The sequence below is a fragment of the Calidris pugnax genome, unplaced genomic scaffold (genome assembly GCF_001431845.1).
Source record: "Calidris pugnax isolate Ruff unplaced genomic scaffold, ASM143184v1 scaffold237, whole genome shotgun sequence".
In the NCBI taxonomy this organism is placed as follows: Eukaryota; Metazoa; Chordata; class Aves; order Charadriiformes; family Scolopacidae; genus Calidris; species Calidris pugnax.
The window spans coordinates 403468-428170 of record NW_015090985.1 but is presented as its reverse complement, the minus strand read 5'-3'; the positions used below and the strand labels follow the sequence as shown (position 1 = coordinate 428170).

The 24703-nt window shown below is 45.6% G+C and overlaps 1 protein-coding gene across 1 annotated transcript in view; it reads left to right on the top strand.

Annotated features, from left to right (window-relative positions):
- NEO1 (neogenin 1) overlaps positions 1-23823 on the top strand; it is a 193127-nt gene extending 169304 nt beyond the window's left edge. Inside the window, exons 20-29 of the mRNA XM_014953840.1 lie at positions 1128-1322; positions 2025-2057; positions 6872-6940; positions 8143-8290; positions 10195-10433; positions 11139-11231; positions 17732-17890; positions 19401-19655; positions 19998-20134; positions 22962-23823. Coding sequence (XP_014809326.1) covers positions 1128-1322; positions 2025-2057; positions 6872-6940; positions 8143-8290; positions 10195-10433; positions 11139-11231; positions 17732-17890; positions 19401-19655; positions 19998-20134; positions 22962-23045 — 1412 coding nt within the window. The 3' untranslated portion in view covers positions 23046-23823. The remainder of the gene's footprint in view (positions 1-1127; positions 1323-2024; positions 2058-6871; positions 6941-8142; positions 8291-10194; positions 10434-11138; positions 11232-17731; positions 17891-19400; positions 19656-19997; positions 20135-22961) is intronic.
- The last annotated feature ends 880 nt before the right edge of the window (positions 23824-24703 follow it).

Here is a 24703-nt window from a genome sequence, read left to right as displayed (position 1 = left end):
GTCAGGCACAAACCCCCCCAGGTTCTGTACACCCCTACAAAGAGATGGCATGTCCTCGCCCAGCGCCGTTACCGCAATTAGCACACACATCCCTTTGCCAGGGAAAAAATCTCCTCGCAACCTCTGTCCTGTGAAGGAGAACCTTATATTTATCCATACCCATTGAATGAAAACCTATAGTATTTATTAGTTTTTGCATAAGCAGCAATTAACAGCTAGAAATAATGAAATAAATCATTCTGTGGTAAGTCCTGAGTCCACCAAACCTCAGAGTGGATCTGCCAGGGGAAGGGAGCGAGGAGGGAGGTGTGGGCTGAGTGCCCTCTGCTGGGGAGAGTCCCTGCCAGCCGGAGGAACAGCTTATTACCCCACTAATTACTCATTAACTCGGCTCCCTTCATTCTGTGCATTAAGTAATGCCGTAAAAGCTGTGATGATGTCATTCCCTGCCCTGGAAAGCATGGCTGGGGGATACTGGTCTCTGCAGCCCCCATCTCCTCCCGGTGGGGATGGGATGGATGGGAACAGTGAGCTGTGCTGGTCTGGGTTCCAGATGCTTGTGCATCGTTATAGCTGCTGACTAATTAGTACAGTCATAAGTTAACTCAGTGGTCTCGTGCCACTATACTATATATAGTGCTTTTCACTGTCACTATATATATGTGTGTGTGTTGTCCCTTCTTAAACAAGTTATAAATCTGTTTTAAATGGCTTTTTTCTCTTAACAGTAGTTATAAATCTGTTTTAAATGGCTTTTTTCTCTTAACATATACGACTAATTAGTACAGTCATAAGTTAACTCAGTGGTCTCGTGCCACTATACTATATATAGTGCTTTTCACTGTCACTATATATATGTGTGTGTGTTGTCCCTTCTTAAACAAGTTATAAATCTGTTTTAAATGGCTTTTTTCTCTTAACAGCTTGCAACAGTTTAAAATTTAAGATGGGAAGGCTGTCTGATATTTGAACGCTTTCTTAGTCTTCTAAAAAGGAAGAATACACTTCCAGCAAACCCATGATCATGTAGCTGTGCAAACACTGTTACAAGTTGACAGATGATTTTCTGCGAGATCTTACGACTATCCTTTTATGTGTAAAGTTCTTTTGTTTTTCCCTTTGACCAGGGTACATCATTTACTACAGTACGGACGTGAACGCCGAAATACACGACTGGGTTATCGAGCCTGTCGTGGGCAACAGACTGACCCATCAGATCCAGGAACTGACCCTCGATACGCCCTATTATTTCAAAATCCAAGCCCGCAACTCGAAGGGCATGGGGCCCATGTCTGAGGCCGTCCAGTTCCGAACCCCAAAAGGTAAACTGTCACCTCTATCTCAGTGTCTTCCTCCTCGTGTTCCAAATGCAGCTTCTCTAAGGATGAGGTACATAGCATGGATTTTATATTTAAACTGGAAAGACAGGAAGACAGTGGAGTTTGACTGGAATGAATTTTTCTAGTGGGTTGCTCTTGTATGTAGTTCGTACATATGCAGATGTTGCTCAGCTGTTTGATTAATTGTGGTGTTTTAAAATTACTGGTGGGCATTTAGACCCTGTAGTTGTTAATGCTGAGGGTCTGCATCTTAAAAGTGCTTTTTAGAAAACCAGTTTTCAGTTGGTTTAAGATTCTGGGTCTTGTGCGCCACGTCTGCTCCCAGTGAGACGGAGGGAGACCCTGGGGCTGGCAGGATGGGAGCTGATGGGACCTCGTGGGGGGATGGATTGGGAACTGGTGTGACACTGTGGGCTCCACAATCCAGAGCTGCTTGGTGATGGGTGATGACTGAAACAGTGTGAATGCAGGAGAGCTTGGGAAAAAGTACTCTAAGGAGAGGGGAAAAATAAAAAGTTAAGAGGAGATTTTGTAACAGTCCTTTTTCCAAATGGGTGTCGGTGGTTAGAAATGAGAGCTCAGCCAGTCCCCTGCTGCTCTGTGAAACTTGAAATTCTGTCTCTTACTCCTTCAAGCCTTGTGATCTTTCTCTTGTTTTTTCCTTCCCTGTGCCTGTCCCACTAGCTGAATCCTCAGATAAAATGCCTAATGACCAAGGTAAATGAAGAGCCGCGCTTTCGCTTTTATTCTGTCTTCACGCATTTTGTTTTTCCTGTCCATGTGCTGTTGCATTTCTTAAATGAAACAAGTGTCTGTAACTGTAAACGAGCAAGTTCCTGTTGTGCTATTAATAGTGGAAGAACTGGAAGTCCTATTTGTGGTTTGGGTGTTGGGAATAGAAAGCGATCCCTGTAGTCAGATGTCAGATGAAGGGACAGGTGGGTCGTGCCAGGGCTGAGTCATTCTGTCCCAGGGAATTGGGATGCAGCGATGCTCCGGCCTCTGACCACTGATGCCAGATCTGGGTACACAGAGGTGCAAGATCAAGCAGTTACCTAATTAGCCCAAGTGCTGTTTTGTGAGCTCGACATCTGTAATTATTTTGATAATAAAGGAAAGCATGTGTGCTCTGGAAAGCTTTTTTGCAAGAGCGAATCTGCTTGTCAGCTCATTTGGACTCCAGACTCTCCCAAAGAGCACAGCATTAGCTACTAAAAGCCTTAAGGTTTTAAAATGTTAGCTTGAAAAATGGGAGCTTTGAGTTTACTACATTGAATTATAAGGTGAACGTCCCAGGGCTGTTTTTGCTTTCTTCTGAATAACGTACAAGCCCAATAAAAAGGGAAGAATTAGTCTAAAGGGATGAGTTTAAAAGGAGGTTGGCAAGCAACTCAGACAGACAATTAAATAGGTCCTAAAGGGGTTGAGAAAGAGCTTCTTTTTTTTGACTTGCTTTTCAACTTGTTACTTCGATGTCATTTATTAAATACGCTCTTACCTTCTGTCTACCAAATAGTGCTGAGACCAGGCAGTTATGGAGTAAATTCATACCCAGGCTCGTGTGAGAGAGATGCTGGAGAGACGCAGTTTGTCAGCGGGGAGGCAGATGCTCAGCTGCACGGGGAGGGACTAAGGGAAGATTAAATGGTTTTATTGAAAAGTTGCTGTTTTCTCCTCTGCGCTATTCTAACCTCAGCAGAGAGCTAAATCTTCTCATTCAGGGTTATCATCTTATACTCAGATATTTTTTCTAGTAACAATTTGATTAAGCTTTATAAAATTATAGAACTTATAACTCATAAAACCCTACAAAAAGCCAAGAGAGTTTAGTTTCAGAATTCCTGTGAGCATACTGACTCCAAATCATGGCAGTGGGCTACAAGTAGAAGAGGAGCAGACAAGCTGAAGAGCTGGAGCCTGCTCTGTGACAAGATCACTAAATCAAAGTGTGTCCTTTGGGAAATAGTGGACAAATTATTTGGGACTGGAAGGAACAAAGCTACAATGGGATTGAGTCTCCAGCCTTAGTGGTTCTGTCTTTTTCTTTTCTCTCCTACTTCACTGTGTGTGTTCTGTATTAAGCCCAGTGTATTGTTCTCCCCACACTCCCCAGCACGGAGCTTGTACTGGGAGAAGGTACCAGCAGCTGCTGTGGGGCTTCAGGGGGTTGCACTGGCCTCGCACAAAAGCAGAGGTCACGGGATCTCATCACAGGAAAACTGTCCTCAAGTAACACACAGTACAGCTGCCTTGTCTGGCTGTGGATCCCTAATGGGTAACGTGGAGACTGACAAGCTAAAAAAAAAAACCCAACAATTTCAAGTAAATGTTCTTTATGTAGGAGGAAATGGAAAAAGTCAACAGCAAACTTTGTAAGATGCTGGAGAAGAGGCTGGTGTCGGTACGGAAGGGGCAGGGTGTGTGTATCCTGGAGGAGCAGGGCTGTTCTGGTGGTGCCTGGGCAAATCGAAAACCGGGATGGGTTAGAGCCCTCCTGCCCACACGAGCTGCAGGGAACTGAAGGGCCCGGTCCCCTTCCAGGTTGCTCTGCGTGAGATGAGCTCCCTGGAATGTAAAGGCTAAACTCTCGATCCCTGCCTGGATGGGTTAGAGCCCTCCTGCCCACACGAGCTGCAGGGAACTGAAGGGCCCGGTCCCCTTCCAGGTTGCTCTGCGTGAGATGAGCTCCCTGGAATGTAAAGGCTAAACTCTGAATCCCTGCCTTCAGGAATCACAGAATCTTCTAGGTTGGAAGGGACCTTAAAGATCATCTTGTCCAACCGTCAACCTGACTGACAAAAATAGACACCCGCACAACAAACAAGGAGCATCATCACTAAACCAGACCTCCCAGCACTACATCAACCCGGCTTTTGAACACCTCCAGGGATGGGGCCTCAACCACCTCCCTGGGCAGCCCATTCCAATGCCTGAGAACCCTTTCAGGGAAAAAATTTTTCCTAATATCCAGCCTGAACCTCCCCTGGCGCAACTTGAGGCCATTTCCTCTTGTCCTGTCGCCTGTGACTTGAGAAAAGAGCCCGACCCCCATCTCTCTACACCCTCCTTTCAGGGAGTTGTAGAGAGCAATAAGGTCTCCCCTCAGCCTCCTCTTCTCCAGGCTGAATAACCCCAGCTCCCTCAGCCTCTCCTCATAAGACTTATTCTCCAGACCCCTCACCAGCTTTGTCGCCCTTGCGACAAAGACACTGAGAAGCATCTTGGTTAGGTTCCTAAATTTGATCCTATTTTGAAAGCTGGACTTTGTATCTTGTCTTTGCTTTCTTGGGAACGAGCAGACACGGGCAGCGGGTGCGGGTGTCGGGGTCCCTGGGCTGCCCCACTCCGCAGGGACCGTGCGTGGGGAGTTATTCCCAAGGATGCCCACACCTTTGGAAACATGACTGCTCTCCAGAATACTGCCTCCTCCCTGCCACTGCCTTCCAACATTTTATCATCTCAATGTTATTTATATACTTTGTCACATGCACACACAGAGGGGTAACACCTGCAGGCTGCTGTGTGGGTATGTACACTGTCCCCAACCCGGGGTGTTACCCCCCGTGGGCCACACGGTCCCTCTTGGGCTGTGCAGGTGATTCCCTAGATCTCATTATCTACTCCATTATTTTATGTCACCTGTTAACTTCAGAAGCAATTATTTAAATTTTCTTTCACGGTGTTATTAAGGATATTGAATTACACTTGGCCGAGTACAGGTCCTGGAAGAGCTCATTAGAAATATCCCTTGTGAATAATGGTTCTGCAATTATAATTCTTATTCTTATCAGTTAATTAGTTGTTAATCTTGTTAATATGTGCCACATTGCTTTTTTATTATGCTATTTTTAAAAAAGCATTGTACTTAGTAAAATGTTTTATGGCAGTCTAAATATAGTATGTCTGCATAGTTACTGTTACCAACCAAATTCATAGCCTGACATTTAGTTTGTTTGAAAATACCCGTTTTCAGTAAAACAGAAAGATGGGCATAAAGGGTCCCACCATCTCCCATCTCTCGCCTTTTCCATGATCCTGCCCCTGTGAGGCTCCAGCTGCTGCACTGAAAATGCACGGGGTGGTTATTTCATGTCAATACATTTAAAAAAAAGCTGTTCAAAATTCACTGTCCCCTCTAGACCAACAGGTGCACGATGTCTTTTTTGTTAGAGATTTGCCCTGCAGTAGGGCTTTGCCATTCTTTCAGACTGCATCCAGCTCCTCTCTGTACACGTGGAACATTCCTGCTCCTTCTCGGGGCTCCATCAGTGTCACTGCTGGCACCTTTTGGTGTTTTGACCAATTGTCTTCATTTCACGGTGACTAATTAGCAGGCTTTGACTTCAGGTTCACAATTTCCACTCGTTACGCATCCTTTAACGCTTATTACTTCTTGATTAGAGTGGATTTTTAGCTGAAAAAATCCTTCTGCTGATGGTGAAACTGTATTTGCAGGCGGTTTTTTTGGTAATTTTGACTTTTTGTGCGTAGCAGTGTAAAAATGTGCAAAGTGTTAGGGATCCCCATCACCAGAGGAACGTTGTTCTTTGCATCCTGCTGTGTGTTTGCCCCATCGCAGGATTTTTATCACTGGTGGTAATTTTGTGTTAGTCTGTTCTAATGAAACCAGCGAAGTGGCAGAGCCAGGGGCTGGGTATCTTTGTGTGCAGGAAGCTCTGTGCTGCCCCAGGAGAGGTCCTAATGTTAGAGGTGACCTTGTCCCCTCACGCCTGGTGGAGGGACCTCAGTGAGACCAGAGTTATGCCAAGGGGGGGTTCTTGTGCCAGGGAAAAGGGGACGGCTCCTGCGTTGGCACCAAGGAGCCCCCGGGCAGCGTTGGAGCTCTGCAGGGGCTGTGTCATTTGCCTGAGTTTGTAATAATTGACGTACAAATGTGTTTACTTCCACCATCATCCAGTACACAGAACGGTTTGCAACCAATTAATTGGTTTTCCCACCTCTCCCAAAAAAACATTTTTTGTGATACTTCATTGTTACTTGTGGCAAAGGTGAAAGAAAAGAACAGGGAGAAGCTGAAAGCAAGTTTTTATGGATAGACAGGGACTTAATATGACACTTACTGTGCTTTTGATCCTCCACTTCCAGTTTTCCACACTTACTGTAATTAAGTATTAGGAAAAGAAAACCATATAATTACTGTTGCAAGATGATTAACTGTCTGTACAAATGTGGCAAAGCCATTTGCCTCAATATATACCTGTATATTATTACAAATAATTTTAATTGTATTTAAAAAAATGAATACTAGTAGGGACTCCTAAGCTTACTTAGGAAAGTAGTAATGCAGAAAGCTAATTATGAAATAGCTCTTTTGAAGAAGGGGTTCTCTTCTTGGAGAAGCACAGTCGCTGTTCAAAGCCAAATCATGTTGTGGGGGAGAGAAAAGGAGGAAAAAATGGTCACAGTGGTTCAGTGGAGATCTGAAAGAGCCACCGGAGTGTGTGTGTGTGTGTGCACCTGTGGGTATATATATATATGTATATAAAATTACCATGTTATGACCTTTTCAGCTTCAGGATCTGGAGGGAAAGGCAGCCGCCCAGTGGACATAGGAGCGGATTACAAACCCCCCCTCGGTGGTAAGTGTTGTTAGAAACCTTGGCAATTTAAATGCTGCGTTTCACCGGGCGATGCCGCATCCTACTGAACATAGTCAGCTCTTTACAGCCCTGGTTACTTCTGTCCCAGTAACATTTCCTCTTTACGGTGAGCTGCTCCCACTCAAGAAGTGGTATCACGCTCCTGCTGGAGGGTTCTTGCCTGCTGTGTGGGGCACCTGTGAAAAATACTATCCTGTGGGTTTATATTTCAGTCTTGATAAGTAGATCTTGTTCCCAGTTTAGTTTTAAATGGCTGCACAAGGGTAAAATCACAGAATCATAGAATGGTTTGGGTTGGAAGGGACCTCAAAGATCATCGAGTTCCAACCCCCCTGCCCTGGGCAGGGACACCTCCCACCAGACCAGGTTGCTCAAGGCCCCATCCAGCCTGGCCTTGAACCCCTCCAGGGATGGGGCAGCCACAACTTCCCTGGGCAACCTGTTCCAGTGTCTCACCACCCTCAGAGTAAAAATTTCTTCCTGAGATCTAATCTGAATCTTTTTTCTTCCAATTTGAAACCGTTTCCCCTTGTCCTATCATTACACCTCCTGGCAAAGAGTCCCTGTCCAGCTCTTCTATAGGCACCCTTCAGGTATTGAAAGGCCGCTATAAGGTCTCTCAATTAATTTGGTAAGAACATAGTAGGAAGGAAAAAAAACCCATCTTAATTCCTTCTCCTTATTAGCACTGTGCATTGCGGGAGCCCTGCCCTGGGGTAGCACTCCTTAGTGTGACACACCACGTGTGTTCTTTCAGAGGGATGTGAGGGCTGTAGGACACTGGTACAGATTCGGGTGGTTAGAGGGGATGCCTGTAGTGCTGGAGTTTTAGCAGGGTCCCAGGTTAACTCTCCTTAGACTCTAAACTATTGCATTTTTTTATGACAACTATTGGAGCAGGGAGAACATAGATTTTTATAGACTGTTAGTTGGAAACGGGTCTGTAAATGTTAGTTGGAAATGGGTCTGTAAAGCACCTTGTAGATTTAACAATTGTACAGAAACGCAGCTGGCAGATGACAAAAAAAATATAACCAAGGGCTTCACTGGAAACCCTGGCAGATAAACCAGCTCTCTCTGCTGGTCTGCATGGTCCTGGAAGGCTTTGATGGGCACCGCTCCCTTTTGATGGGGACTTTTTCTATCTAATGAGTAACCCCTTTCTCCTCATCCACTCGCAGGCAGTAACAGTCCCCACGGAAGCCCCACCTCCCCCCTGGACAGCAACATGCTCCTTGTCATCATCGTGTCCATTGGAGTCATCACCATTGTCATCGTGGTGATAGTCGCCGTCTTCTGCACTCGGCGGACGACTTCTCACCAGAAAAAGTAAGATGTCCAGGCAGACTCTGCCCTGCCCTACCTTTCTAACTTCACTCTATTATTTAACCTTCGTGATGCTTCAAAGTTTATTGCTTTTAAATCTTGTGGGCTGTAGAAATTCTGTTCTGACAACAGGTTAGTAATGCAGTTTGAATTCTCATGGTCAGAAGACAACACGCATCAATACAGGGAAGTTTTCATGCATGTGGTGATGATGATGATGATGTTCTGCTTTTCCTCATCAGCGTTTACAGACCATCAAGAGTTCACAGGCAAACTGGGGCAGTGATTTCTGCACTTGCCCTTCCCTGGGGAGAAATTAGTGTTCAAAATACTGGGATTATCTGGCGTTTCATGTTTTTTAAAAAAAGCTCTGTGTGTTTGCGGCACTCACAGCGTTTTCTGGTGAATGTCTTGCTGGAAGTTCACGTGCTCACCTGGGAGTTAATGCCTCGTTTTGCAGCAGGGTTGGAGGCAGAATCCACCTGGGCAGAGCAGCTCGTGGACCAGGCTGTCGTGTTTCCAGCCTCCAGTCAATCTCTCTCTTTAGAGCTGGGGGAGCCCAATGGCTCAGGAGGACCCTCCCTGCTGTTCTTAGCTTGTGCTTCACTGTGTGGTGGATAATACCCCATTTTTAGACAGGTTACTGGAGTGGAATCTGAACATGGTACAGACTCCTTAGAAAGTGCCCCAAAATCCTAAATATAGGTGTGCATCTGAATTATTCCTCGTTTAGAGCATCTGGATTCAGACTACGCAGTGATGCTTCCCTCTGTAGCCTCCTGAAGGCTGTTCCTGCACGTTCTTTGAAAGAACTGAGCAGAGCTGAAAGCTTTTTTTAAGTTTGAAAAGACTCTGTTACACATAACAGATAATCTCTTATCTGTTAACGCTTAGAAGATAATCTTCACTTGCTTTTCCAGAGCCAAACCATCTGCAAAAATGCAAATTCTCCAGGAGAGGAGAGCAAGGGTGTACAGGTGATGGTCTCACAGCTGGGGGATGCGCTTGGGAGAGGGCACAAGTCATGGCTCTGTGCCCAAGAGACGTGTTTTATTTTCAAGGAGCAGAAACAACCCTGTGAAATCTTGCCTCTTCTTTTTTTTCCCCCAGTTTCTGACACCTCCCTTGCAGCAGCAGCCCAGTCAGTCACCTCCTGGTCCCTTTCACTCATTCAGCTGCAGGGTCCCGCAGCACCTGCCCAAGAGGCTCCGCTCATCAATACTTTCACCGTGTTATTTAGTCATATCTTAGCCACTTCTAGCAGGTGTGCTACCCCAAAGGGACGCCTTTTGCTGTCTCTGCCAGGGTCCAAAGTGAGGGGGGGGTGTGGAGGGCAATGCTGCAACTCTACATTTTGCTTTTCCAAAATTCCCCCATGTCACACGTCCGCCTGGCAACCCCTTTGCTGCTGTTGAGCAGTGATGAGAAAAGCACCTTCGTTAGATGTGTCCCACCTGAGCCGGGGCAAAACGAACATTCTTGTCATCAGAGTTAACCATCCTATGGGGATAATTGGCTGTTTGCACACTCCTCCTCCAGCTACAATCAGTTTGAGGTTGGTTGTAACCCCCAGAGTACGGGCGCAGCGCGATGTACCTACACTTCATGTTTGGAATAGTCTCTTAATAACCATAAGTACAGGAAAGTTAATTTTTGTTAAGGAAAGCTTGGACTGTAGAGCGCAGTTCTGCAGCATTTGAGACAAAATTCATGGCATCAGAGTTGCAGGATGTGCTTTGAGATGTCAGATGTGCTTATATGTAAAATTCAAAGCTTCCTGCCCAGTGGGGTAGCTTTTGCTCAGCTGGATACAAGATCTGAAGGAAACCTCAGTGAAAATGTGCTTTTTTCAACAAGTGAAAGGAAGCCTCACATCTAAGAACGTTTCATTTGTTTTCCTTCCCAAGGAAACGAGCTGCCTGCAAATCAGTGAACGGGTCCCATAAGTACAAAGGAAACTCCAAAGATGTCAAACCTCCCGACCTCTGGATCCATCATGAAAGGCTGGAGCTAAAACCCATTGATAAATCTCCGGATCCCAATCCAATCATGACAGATACCCCAATCCCCCGCAACTCCCAGGACATCACCCCGGTTGATAATTCCATGGACAGCAATATCCATCAAAGGCGGAATTCCTACAGAGGTGAGCGATCAACGAGGACTTTGTTGATGGTGTTTAAAATTAAATATTGCTCTACAGGCTGAAATCACTTTATTAACATACTGTTCAGTTACCCTTATCTTTTTTAGTTCTTATTTTCCAAGCAGTGAATGGGGTTTGTGCTTAGTTTATAAAACTCTCCAAAAAGAATGGATGCCATGTTTTAGTGAGAAAACTGAATACCCACAAGTTAAATAATGAATTTCCCTTGATAAATACTGATTAGTAATCAGAAGATCATGTGGTGGGTGTTTCCCATTAAACTGTTGAGAGACATGTGGGACTTTTTTTTCAGCAAACACAGAGTCAGGTTTTGGTGCTTTAACCAGCCACGGCTCAGCTCTTGAGGTGTGGGTGAGTTTTCACTCGGTGAGTGATGAACTTGTTAATTGGCTCACCCCTACGTGTGACTCTCCGTGCTGCCACTCATTGCCCAGAGCTGCACTGCCAGAGGTTTGTGTTTTCATTATGGGCTGGAGAGTTTCTCCGGTGCCCAGTAATCCTTACCCCTAACTGTCCTCCTTCCCACCTTCCAGTGGAGGATGAAAGAGCTGGTTTTATCAGTTCTGAAGAACTGCTTCCAAACAGGACAGCCCAGAAGTGGAGGGAGGAGGCTGGAGATCATCTGGTGCGGTATCACACAGGTCTTGCTGCAGCAGAAAATAACCTTCAGTGTTTTTCCCTCAGGGCATGAGTCAGAGGACAGCATGTCCACGCTGGCGGGGAGAAGGGGGATGAGGCCCAAGATGATGATGCCTTTTGATTCTCAACCACCTCAGCGTAAGTCAACAGCCCACCCACCCGCTGGCGTGGAACGGGGGGCACCCAAACAGGATGCACAGACTCAGGTGCTGCTTCTCCTGAGGAGTCCTGCTGTATCCACACCGGGAGGGTTCAGAGGTGGCATCCTGAGTCTCAGAGCATGAAGGCAGAGTTAGGTCAATGGAATAGCTGTGTCTGAGCGAGCAGGAGGCACACTCCGAAACGGAGGGAGAGTTAGGAATGTGTCCAGCCCTCTGTCTGTCTGTCTGTCCCGATCTCCTGCAGTGGCAGGTGCTTTTTAAGGCAGAGCCCATGACCTGGCTGTGTTTTGTAGCCTATTCCCTTCATCCTCTGCCAGTGTCCAGCTGTTAGACAGGGACTGCAGAGAGCTGGGATGGCTCTGTCAGGTGCTGCTCCACTGCTGGTTCCCTCCCCCCCAGACCAAACAGCCATAGCCTTTTTAGCCTCCCCTCACGAGGCAGCTCCTCCATCCTCTTCATCACTTCAGTTGCCATTCTCAGAGCTGTCTCTGACTTCCCTACTTGCTTCTTGAGATGCAGAGGGGCCAAGCTGCAAGTCCCACCAAGGTCTCGCAGAGCAGGAAGCAGCATCCTCTGCCTGTTCTCAATACCTTCCTGCTGGATGAGGAGCCTCACGATTCTGTTGGCTTTTTTGGCTGCTGTTTCCTGTTGAGCTAATGATATCAGAGATCTGTCAGGCACATCTCCAGGAGCTCTTGGCTGAGCTGTAACTGCCAGCTCTGAGTGCAGCACCACGGAGGTGGTGTTTGGGTCATTTTTCCCTCGGTGTGTTAGTGCACGTGGAAGTGATGCTGAAGTTGACCTGCCATCTCTTTGCTGCTCGCTCCATCTCCTGACGCCCTTCTGGAGTTCCTTGCCATTTGACCACCACAAAGGCCTTAGTGTAATTTCCAAACTTGAAGATGGATTTCTCTGATTTATCCCATGTCAGGGTCACTGACAAAGATAATTGATTAACACCAGTCCCAACACTGACACCTGGGGAATCTCCTGCTGACTCTCCTCTGTCTTGAAAATCGATTATCGAGCCCCTCCCTTGGCTTTGTGTCAGTGACCAGCTTTCAGTCCATAAAAGAGCTTTCCCTCAGCAGCAACTTGGTGTTTTAACTTCAGACTGGACCCTGTTCAGAGCCTTTTTGAAAATGTAACTGTGTTGTATTTGCTGGTTCCCTTTATCAACATATTTACTGTCTTGAAAGGCTGAGATTAGTAAAGCAGGATTTACTTTTACAGGAGTCATGGTTCCTCTTTGCTAAATGACCATGTTTACCTGTGTCTGCAGTGATCTGACACCAAAACACTGCCACAGCTGCTGTCCCCCCCACCCCCATCACCACCCGTCCGGGTGCAGGGCGTCCCCACTCATGAACTGGTCCCTTGATGCACTGAGCAGAAGAAATGGGCTCTGCAGGAGAGGGGAAGGATCCTAAAACCCTGCAAAACGTGCAGCAGCTTTGGCTCCACGGTGTGTCTGTTACACACGTTTATTGCACCAGGGACAGGCCACCAGAGGAGGATGAGGTTTTGTGGCTCTGGCAGAGCAGACTCTTAGAGGAGGAGGATGGCTGGTTTGTTATTTCTTATCTGTGCATTTCCCTGTCGCTTAATGATGCTTAATGACAGTTGGACAAGATGATCTTTAAGGTCCCTTCCAACCCAGAAGATTGTGCGATTCTGTGATTTGAACAAAAGTGCTGAACTGCAATTTTGTTGAGGCAGTAGAAATATCTTTTAATTATTATTATGGAATATTTTAAGAGTTGAACAATATCTCTCCTTTTCAAATGATGACTCTGAGGTGGAAAAGGACTCGACTAAACCCCTAAATAAATACACTGAGACCCTGACTTGAGAAGCCAAGAAAAAAGGGCAGAAGAGGGTGCAGAAAAAGACAAGAGGGACAGAAAAGGTGCAGCGAGGGAACCGTGGGGCAGAATTACCCAGGGCTCATCTGGCCTGAGCTCTAGACTTCCCTGAGCACCATGGTCACCTTCAGCCCCGCAGCCAGGTGTTGCTGTCACCAGTTCTCCTGTTTTATGGAACAATTTTGGGCCATTCCATTACGTTTCAACTTCCTAAATTTTTGGTTTATTGACCTGAAGTGGGGGGTTTGTTTTCTCAGCCTCTACCTGCTTTTTCAAGTGTCCTGATGACCCAATTAGCTCAGTTTGTGAGTTTTCAACTGTTTTCTTGTTTTACAGCCTTTTTACTAGAGTAGTACCCTTTTTCTTGGTTTTAAAATGAACAGTCTGATGCTCCTGGCACTCTCCCAGTTTTACATGCACAAGGGAGGAGCAGGGGATACAGTTTTACATGTATGAGGGAGGCAGTGGTGGATACAGTTTTACACTCATCATCCTTACTCCAGTTATTTTCTTAAAAGCTTTTTTGCTGTCAAATACAGGTGTCTGACATTGGATTCTGATGAATTCCTGTCCCCTGCCAGGTGTTAGGACATGGTGAATTCAGGCTTGTTTGACCCCATAACGAATTCAAGCTGCAACAAAGTCTTGCTTGCTCTTCTGTGTGTTTTTTCTCTAAACGGGGCGCAGCGTTGGATACACACAGTGTCACAAAAACTCACAGAGGAGCTGAGCTGCAGAGCGCTGCGTGCCCCCCAGAAGCAGTGTAGTGACCCCCCCCGACACTGTGGTACTCAGTGAGAAAGATACTCAGCAGCTTAGGTGACCAGTCCCACGTGGGATGAGGAGATGTGCCATTGACACAAGTGAGACAGCAGTGAGACACATTTTAGGGAGGGAACATATTCCAGTTCTGCCTCGGGATGGTTTTCCAGCTGATGTGATGCAGTTGTGATTCTGTGATTTGAACAAAAGTGCTGAACTGCAATTTTGTTGAGGCAGTAGAAATATCTTTTAATTATTATTATGGAATATTTTAAGAGTTGAACAATATCTCTCCTTTTCAAATGATGACTCTGAGGTGGAAAAGGACTCGACTAAACCCCTAAATAAATACACTGAGACCCTGACTTGAGAAGCCAAGAAAAAAGGGCAGAAGAGGGTGCAGAAAAAGACAAGAGGGACAGAAAAGGTGCAGCGAGGGAACCGTGGGGCAGAATTACCCAGGGCTCATCTGGCCTGAGCTCTAGACTTCCCTGAGCACCATGGTCACCTTCAGCCCCGCAGCCAGGTGTTGCTGTCACCAGTTCTCCTGTTTTATGGAACAATTTCGGGCCATTCCATTACGTTTCAACTTCCTAAATTTTTGGTTTATTGACCTGAAGTGGGGGGTTTGTTTTCTCAGCCTCTACCTGCTTTTTCAAGTGTCCTGATGACCCAATTAGCTCAGTTTGTGAGTTTTCAACTGTTTTCTTGTTTTACAGCCTTTTTACTAGAGTAGTACCCTTTTTCTTGGTTTTAAAATGAACAGTCTGATGCTCCTGGCACTCTCCCAGTTTTACATGCACAAGGGAGGAGCAGGGGATACAGTTTTACATGTATGAGGGAGGCAGTGGTGGATACAGTTTTACACTCATCATCCTTACTCCAGTTATTTTCTTAAAAGCTTTTTTGCTGTCAAATACAGGTGTCTGACATTGGATTCTGATGAATTCCTGTCCCCTGCCAGGTGTTAGGACATGGTGAATTCAGGCTTGTTTGACCCCATAACGAATTCAAGCTGCAACAAAGTCTTGCTTGCTCTTCTGTGTGTTTTTTCTCTAAACGGGGCGCAGCGTTGGATACACACAGCATCATATAAACTCACAGAGGAGCCGAGCTGCAGAGCGCTGCGTGCCCCCCAGCAGCAGTGTAGTGACCCCCCCCGACACTGTGGTGAGAAAGATACTCAGCAGCTTAGGTGACCAGTCCCACGTGGGATGAGGAGATGTGCCATTGACACAAGTGAGACAGCAGTGAGACACATTTTAGGGAGGGAACATATTCCAGTTCTGCCTCGGGATGGTTTTCCAGCTGATGTGATGCAGTTGAGGATGTGGAGGTTCAGGACTAACCCCAGCTGTGACAGCCCTTGGGTACCAGCCCTGCCAAGTTCTCCTTTGAGCCCTGCCTATCTCTTTCCTGGGCCTGACATTGATTTTGTTCAACTTTTTATCCTGTTTGCAGACACTCTGAGGGCTTCCAACTGTATGTTTCTATTTTATAGTAAGCAAAACTTTAACATAGTGTCTTTAGCTCCCTTTTTGCAGAAGCTACAGAGAAAACTGAGACCATTATTAGGTGAGGCCAGTTCTCAGCCAGCAGTGCAGACAGCAGGACCATCTATTTGGTGTGTTTAAGCCTGTGCCTGCAGATACCTTCCCATGGCTTCTCTCCCCATAGCATTCAAACCTAGTTATCTACCTCTTAAATACTAAATTAGGATAATTTAGTATGTTCAATTTTATTTATAATTGCCAGTACTGGTGTGTGCCTACTTAGTTCCTTCCTAACTGGAAAACAAAGATTCTGGAAGGATAGTAGGAAGCAAAGGGCTATTTCTTTCTTAAAGCATCACATTTCTCTTTTATCCAGTTCTTCACCTGAACTTTTCCTTGAAATTAAGCAGTGCATCATGACCTGGTGCTACAGATGCTGGTGCTACAGGCTGCTTTTTAACCTGCAGAGCCATCAGATTTAGGTCTGATACCCCACCAAATCATCAGAAAACCCCACAGTTGCAGCAGGATGGCTTGGTGCCAGAGAAAACTCTCTGGGGATGTGGCTTTTCACTGGGTCAGGTTTTCACCCCGTTGCTCGGCAGCCCCTGCTTTGGATGGTGTTTCAGAGCTGACTGTGATTTTGTGTTCTTCTTCCCGTCTCCAAACTTTTAGGAAATGTCTTGAAAGGTGGAGTGTACGTGCATGATTTTTTATTGTGGCTGCAAAAACATGTGGGCAGTCTTTCGTACTGCGTGGTGTTTGGTAATGATGGAAACACTTGCTGATGTACTGCGTGGTGTTTGGTAATGATGGAAACGCTGAAACACAGGTGTAGACCAGGGGTTTCTACAAATAGAAGTAATTAAAATGTTCATGCCTGGAAAATGTTATGCCTTAAAATCTGTATGCCTCCTACCTTGCTGACACGTAGGAGAAGCCCTGCTGTCACTGCTGACTGCTGTCTCTGCTGGATGTCTGATCCCAAGATTTTGTGGGTTATTCCTCCATTTGTCAGTTCCCTGCAAGACAAAACTGGCATTTTAATCTTGCCTGAAGTGAGAATATCTGACTTTTCACAACCCCTTGACAGCCATCTCACAGGACTTAAATCTAGAACTTACTGATTCCTCAGAATTAGAGTTTAGTTACTCTTGGTTTACAAGAGGTTGATAGTGATGTAGCATCATTACTCTCTGTGAGAGAGAAATTCTTGATTACCAGCAGTTGAAAATCTCATAAACGCTGTTTTCCAGGAAATTAGGAAGTTGGAGGGTTCAGGTTTGTTTATCAGCCTCTGAGGTCAACCTGTGCTCATCGATGCCGGGGTAACGGAGCTCACCACGGGAGTGATGGATTTAGGCATCACGTCATTCCTAGAAAGTAACTTTCAAAGGCAGCACATCTGAAGAATTTCCAGAAAAGGTTCAAAAGAAAGTAACCAACCACAACCTTTTTTTTTTTTTCTTCTTTATGATGCTAGTGGTAGCATTTCCCTCCTGTGTTGAGACTCTGTCTTTTGGATGATTTTAAGCAATTCAGTGTTTTACTCTGACATAAGAACTAAATTCTGCACGTTCTTTTCTACCCAGCTGGGGAGTAGTGAGAGTTTGTTTTGCCCTTGTCACAAAAGAGTGAGGGCAAAGGATGATTTACACTAAATATAAAATTCATGTCTTGCAAACAGGCAAAAGGAAACAGCAAGATAAAAAAAGAGGGGGAAAAAATATAAAATTCATGTCTTGCAAACAGGCAAAAGAAAACAGCAAGATAAAAAAAAAGAGGGGAAAAAAAGAGGCTTTTGGTTTGAGTGCACTGGAGCAGAGCTTTATTAAGTCTGGACAGAGGGAATAAATGGAGCCTTTGGTGTCTTGTCCCCTACCCTTATCATTTGTCTTGCATTATTTAATTAACCAAAGATGCTACATTTGGTTACAATGTTAAGAAATTCAATGACAGCCAGAAATTATTTCGGAATTTGTACTCTTAAGTCTCCTGTATCAGGTCTGGCATTTCTGTTGAAATCCAGGGAAGTTCCGAAGGGACCTGAACTTCCTTTTTCTCGAGCGTAACAGAAAGTGCTTGAAAGACAGAGCCAAGAGAGAAGCACTTTCTGCACAGGGAAATGAAGAGCTCTGTCTTGTGGGGGATTTTGTTGGCGTGGAGGGAACTAAAGTGCTGGAGCGGAGTTGGGAAATTGGCATTGAAGCGTGTCACCTCGGTGTCACCGTAACTCCGCCGAGCAGTGGGCTCCGGTGCTGGTGGCGCTGCGGGAGCAGGGAGGGCTGTGGTGTGGTTCATACCTGTGTGTGCTTGTCTCTCTGTTAAGCGTTTTTCTGTCTTGTGTTCATCCACAGCTGTGATTAGTGCTCATCCCATCCATTCACTCGATAACCCTCACCATCATTTCCACTCCGGCAGCCTCGCTTCTCCAACCCGCAGCTATCTCCATCACCAGGTCAGCCCGTGGCCGATGGGCACCTCCATGTCCCATTCAGACAGGGCCAATTCCACAGGTGAGACACAAACCATCAGGTAGATTTTGCTCATTATGGAAAAATGAGTTAAATGTGTGGAAATCAAATGTCACTTGGTCAGTCTCCATCGTGGTGTTCCACGAGCGCACAGTGATGGGTTTAAGTACAAAAAAGTCCTTGATAAGGTTGAGTTTTCTGTAGTTTCTTGTGTAGATCAGATCCTTGAGACACATGATGGTCCTTGGAAAAGGAGGTTTAATGTTTTATGTGCAACTCCAAATAGGAAGATTCCTTAATCTAAGGCCTGGAGTCTGAAACATGAGATTAAATCTAATTTGGGCTACTTAATATGGTAAGTTTTTTCTAATTAGTCGTGTTTAAAACGAAGAGAGGATACAAGCCCAGATTCTCTACTGAGAGCTGACATTTGTGCATCTTCCTCAAGCACACAGAAAATTGTGGTGATTTTTATGCAGCATTTTCAAGCTCGAAGCACAATCATTTGCAAGAGATTTTGTAACGTCTCCAGCGCTCTGAAAAATTCTGAAGCACCAGTATTGCAAAATTGCAAAATCTCACATCTTGAGACGCAGCGAATTCTGAGCTTCTCTAGTTTAAGGTCTGCATTTTGATGAAGGTGCCCCAGCCAACAGTGTTGTTTCCTGGGTCCTTACGAAAGCATTTCATGAGGCTGGAAATGCCCAGTTGGACAGACGTTAGCGGCAGAGGGCTCCCTTGGTGTGTTTTTCTGCTGCTGAAGTGACAGCTCTCACAGTCTACATCTTCTGCACGTGGTCTGAGTAGGATCACCATGCCCTAAATTCAATATACCATCTTAGGTGGATCTCTTAGATCAGGGTGGAGCCTGCTGCAGGCAAACAAATGAAGCCCATGATTTCATTTGGTGAGACACTGGCCCAGGTTGCCCAGGGAAGTTGTGGCTGCCCCATCCCTGGAGGGGTTCAAGGCCAGGCTGGATGGGGCTTGGAGCAACCTGCTCTAGTGGGAGGTGTCCCTGCCCAGGGCAGGGGGTTGGAACTCGGTGATCTTTGAGGTCCCTTCCAACCCGAACCATTCTATGGTTCTATGATTTTAGCTTTCAGCAAGTAAAGAGATTTCAAGTCTATCTCAGGAAAAAAATGTGGCTCTTTTAGATGCACTCCTGTGGTACCTGCTTAATTGTACCTCTTGAAGAATGCCAACACCATGGGTAAAATGAGAATGAAGATCTGCGTTCCATGCTGTTTATCTGAGGTCATCTTAGAAGGAGTTGTTGAGTTAGTATTGTACCTCTGGAGTCACTCAGTCCTGTTACTAGACAGCTGTTGCCATCCACCTTAAAGCAGGACATTTACACAGAATTGGTGTTATTTGTGACACGGATCGTTCGCTGTGAATTCACCTCTTCGCTTAGAACAGCGATCTCAGAAAAGGTGCTTGCAAACACCGCTGTGATGTTTCCATCTGACCACAGAGAACATTTCTGTTAAAGAAAATAAACACCCTTTTTTTTTTTTTTTTTTTTTTTTCCCCCTTTTGTCTGTTGTAGAATCTGTTCGAAACACACCCAGCACGGACACCATGCCGGCGGCCTCCTCCCAGCCCTGTGCTGACCTCCAGGACCCCGAGAGCTCCGCGGGGTCTTACCTGGCGAATGCACAGGAGGAGGATCCATCTCAGAACCTCCCCACGGCCCACGTCCGTCCTTCCCACCCGCTCAAGAGCTTTGCGGTGCCGGCGGTTCCAGCGGCGGGTCCCGCCTACGACCCCGCGCTGCCGAGCACGCCGCTGCTGACCCAGCAAGGTGAGAGGGGGGACACTGGTGAGGGACACTCCCACAAAGAGAAAAAGGAGGTTCTTAGGAAGAAAAGAGCTTCTTCTCAAGAGAGAAGCTCTTGAAGGGGCAGGGGCTAGAGTTGGGCATCAAAGGGAATATGGCAGAGGCTGGAGTGAATTCTGTTGGTGTGATTTTCAAGGTCCTTTTCTTTTATGAACAGAGATAAACTAGAGCAAAATTCAAATTCAGCACTTCATAACTTGAACCGTTCATTTTCCTCTAATAGAGTCCTTTTTATTCTCTTACTTTCAAGAGCTTTGCAGAAGAACTAATTAACTGAGGCATAACTATGTACCAATTCCTTTTCAGCTCCTAACCATCCAGTTCACTCGGTGAAGACTGCCTCCATCGGGACTCTAGGAAGAACTCGCCCTCCCATGCCGGTGGTGGTTCCCAGTGCCCCTGACGTGCAGGAGACCACCAGGATGCTGGAGGACTCGGAAAGCGTAGGTACTCGTGCGCTGCCAGGGCCTCTCTTTGGCAGTGCTCACCACACGGGGTGAACCTCTCTTTAGATTCTTGTAAACTTCAGTAATGTTTGTGCCGAGACTTGCAGAGGGCAGTGAGGCTCCTGAGGGCCACCACTGCCTGTTAAGCCATCTAAAACCACCTAGTGCAAATACCTTCTACACGAGGCAGCAAATTCAGAGAATAATCACTTAATTAGCAGTGCTTTCTAAATGTGAAAAGTACTTCAGAGCCCACCTTCATTCCTAGTTACCCAACCCTGACCAGAGGTGATGCTGCCATCTGTTCCACTCAGTCAAAAGCTGAGAAACCTTCGATGACGTTTTGGCTGAACGGAGGCTTTTATCTGGACACAGAGTAATGTTCTCCAAGATTTCCTTTCTTGACTCACACTCGAGGCTCCTGGTTTCTTCCAGCCCCTCACAATGAGGAGAAGCAAAGAGAGCTCCCACCTCTAGCACTGGTCTTTTACTCTCTTCATGTAGCACCTAACGCAGCTTTAGTTCATGCCTTGGGGTCCCAAACCGGGGCCGTGCCCTGCACACCTGGGTTTTGCCTGTTTGTCTTGACATAAAGAGCATCTTTGTTCACGGAGCTGAAGGCCTCCGACAGCGCCGTTTGCTTTTCTGTGCAGCTGGAGATGTTGTGTTCACGCTCCCTTTGAGATGTCGTTCATCACTGTCTGGTTTGTGATCTGGATCCCCTGAAAGTCGTGCAGCTGCAGCTTCCCAAGCTGCTGCCAAGCATCCAAAGTGTCATTGCAAATGGAAAATTTAGCATTAATGCCCAAATGGTTAAAGCCGCCACCCCAAATACATTTTTAGATACTCATAAAAGCATTCTGACTTTCTGGAAAAAAAACAACAACTGTTGGGCTTCTTTGGAAATAGCTTCTTAGAAGTGAGGATGGTTTTGGGCATGAGCTGTTTTTCTGTCACAGAGTGATGTGGGGTTGGAAGGGACCTCTGGAGATCATCTCGTCCAACCCCCTGCCAGAGCAGGGCCACCCAGAGCAGGTCCCACAGGAACATGTCCAGGTGGGGTTTGAATGTCTCCAGAGAAGGAGACTCCACCACCTCCCTGGGCAGCCTCTGCCAGGGCTCTGCCACCCTCACAGGAAAGAAGTTCCTCCTCACGTTGAGATGGAACTTCTTATGTTGAAGTTTGTGCCCGTTTCCTCTTGTCCTGTCACTGGGCACCACTGAAAAAAAGACTGGCCCCATCCTCCTGACACCCCCCCTTTCAGTATTTATAGGTGTTGATCAGATCCCCCCTCAGCCTTCTCTTCTCCAGACTAAAAAGCCCCAAGTCCCTCAGCCTCTCCTCAGCAGAGAGATGCTCCAGGCCTTTCACCATTTCAAATTGCAAGCCACTAAGTTATTGTCGTAGCTACTGTATTACTGCTACAGGAAATGCTTATTTTGAATTATTTTTTTCTTTTTTCCTCATTTTTCTTGTTTCCTTATTGCCCTTTCCTTTCGTCATGTTGTTTTTGTCACCCTCATGATTTTCTTTCTGCATGTGCTGGTCTAGAAGCTGTTTTAATATTTAGATATATTCATTAATATTCTTTCTGCATGTGCTGGTCTAGAAGCTGTCCACACGCTTGATTTGGTGCACTTTCACCCTCTGTCTAGATGTTACTCCTACTTTATTCTTTCTTTTTTTTCGAGTCGGTACCAAAAATATATACTCATTAGTTTATTCATCAACAAAGTTTTAATATTTAGATATATTCATTAATTATTTTCGTCATTAATAAATAACCACAATAAATACTAGTTAAGTTATGAGTGTTAAAAATGAGGATTAGATGGCCATTTGAATTGATGCTGAGCCTGTAGGAATGAGCCCAAGTGGTTCCCCCTCGCTGCTCTTCATCATTGTCAGCAGATAATGCCTTGGCCACAGGACAGAGAGGACTTTGCTGGGACAACCTCGATTGCCTGGTAAACTGGAGTTCATTTCTATTTAAATGAAAGGAGAGGTTGGTGTCTAGAAGCAAAGGAAGTGAGATCAGTCAGGGTCGAGGGCTCCACTTTGGGAAGGACTCCAGCTTTATGGTACACGATCAGCTGAGACTAATACCAGAAGGTCTAATAATGGACCGTAAACACACGGAGCAGAAACTCTCACCCAGGATTGTGTTGCTCCTGCTCTGGCACCAGCAGAGCTGGAGTTGGGACAGCAGGAGCTTGGCTCCCCTTCTGTGAAAAGAGAGAGCAAAGAGGGGCTGGAGAGAGGCTCCAAGAAGGTAAGGGGCTGCAAATGACCCAGTACCAGGAAAAGTCTTGGTCAGCTGAGAAAAGATTTTGAGATGAACTAGTTCATGGTGTCTGTCGACAGACGTGCATTGATAACACAAGGTTCAATACAGCTGAAGCCAGACAATCGAGGCTAAAAATGGAGATGATTTTAACAAGCATAAGGATTCTCAAACCAGTTCTATTTGAAGCGATTCCTTTGACCTTTTTTTTCCAATTAAGCTGGGAAGATTTTCCTAAAATATCTACTTTGTTTGAAAGGAAGCTGTTATCTTGAAGCAGGAATTGACACGAGGAAAACAGATAAGACGATCCCAGCCTTAAAAATCAGTGAAACTATGAATCACTATTGCGAAAAGATCTGCACTTAAAATAGAGAGTTGTTTCAAGTTATTAATTCCTGTAACTGTCGATAAATCTGCTTCTCCTTATTCATGTGTCAGGGTCGCAATCTCCCCCAGAATCACTGATCTTTTTTTCTTGTTCTGTCCCTCCAAAGAAAGGGAGTCACCTTGTTGGTACCTCTTTCTGTCTCCCACAGAACTACGAACCGGATGAGCTGACCAAAGAGATGGCCCACCTGGAAGGACTTATGAAGGACCTTAATGCCATCACTACAGCGTGACCACCTTCACCAGGACATGACTCCAGACAGTTTCACAAGTCTTGGGACTCAGCCTTGGAACACAAGGAATTGTACAGAGAAAAAAACAAAAACAAACAAAAAAAGAAACAAAAAAGAGGAAAAAAAATAAAAACCAGAAAGAGGGACAGCACATGAGAGTGTACGTGGAACACAAAGGCACCAACCCGTGCATTTGTGCTACAGCTGGTCAAAGAGAGATGACCTTTCTCCTCATCGTCCTGCAGCGAAGCCGTTGCCAAGTGGAATTGCGTTTCCCTGCGGAGACGGTGCGGGACGGGACGCGGCAGGATGGGATCCAGCAGCAGGACAAAAGGAAAAAAAAGAAGAAGAAAGAAAAAAAAAGATGGACTTGAGGGTTTTGTTTTTTTCTGGTCAGGTTTTGTCTCAGTGGTGTGATTGCCCTGCCTTTTCAGTGTTGGACATTTGCATTTATGTACAATTTTATTTGTTGTTTTTATTTTATCTTTTTTTATAAAAAGGAAAAAAATATTGTAATAAAAAAAAAAAAAGAAAAAAAAAAGAAAAAAAGGAGAAACTGTTGTTTTCCACAGCCTAGACTGACATTTGACTGCTTGTTCTATTGTGTATGAAAATTCATTGCCAGCGTGGGTTGTTCTGTTTTGTTTTTTATTCTGCGTATAATTACGTCCCCTTCTGGCAGTTAATCCATGGCCTTTTGGGATGCTGCACTGCTATTTGTAAGCTTTTTTTATTATTTTTATATTATAATTATTAAAAGCCTGACTTTCTCCTCTCATCACTGTGAGATTACCAGTCTGTTTGAATTGAAATGTAATTTGAAAGGCTTGTTTGTCGCTTTTTGTGCAGTTTCAATATTTTGAGTGGGGGGGAAAAAAAGCCAAGTAGATGGGGAAGGGGAGGGGATCCAGGGGGAGGTTCCATTATTATTGTTTTCCCGTCTTTCTGCATCGACTCCAAAGACTGAAGGAAATGAAAGCATCTTCTGTAACGTCCGTCCTTGTACCTTCAGTCTCTGGTTCCTGAGTTGCGGTGAGTTTAGAAACTTTAAAGCAAATTTCCTCAAATTTCCTCCTGGGAAGTAGGGTCCTCGCCTTTAGATGACACCACAGCTGGTTTTGGCAGCAGCACTGGGGTCTGTTGGTGTTAGTTTAAAGATGGCATCATGTAACTTTTGAAGGGACCCTTCTCTGCTGGGGGGTGCTCAGCTTTGGCTGCCCGAGCCCCCCCCAAAGCAGAGAAGGGGGACCCTTTTCTCATCAGCACCATCCGTGGCCACAGCATCCTTCAGCAGGTGGTCCAGCCCCGGGCCATGGCTCCTTAAAGGAGAATCCTTCTCTTGAGGATTCTCCAGAGACATAAGCAAGGCAAAAACGTATTTTTTTACACTTTTGAAACCATTTTAAAAGGAAAACCAGTATTAGCCACTCAGGTGCTGTTCACTCTCTGTCTAGAAAGGAAGGAAAGTGAAAAAGGAGCTCCTGTACGAGGGGAAGGGGAAGGAGAAGGGTGTTTGTTTTCTCCTGGTACAACTGCCTGGCTCTGCCGTGCTCTGGGAGGAGGAACGGCAGAAAAAGAGGGTTTCTATTTTAGCAAAAAAAAAAAAAAAAAAAAAAAACCAAACCCCAACCTCCTAACCAAACCCCTTGCCATTTTCA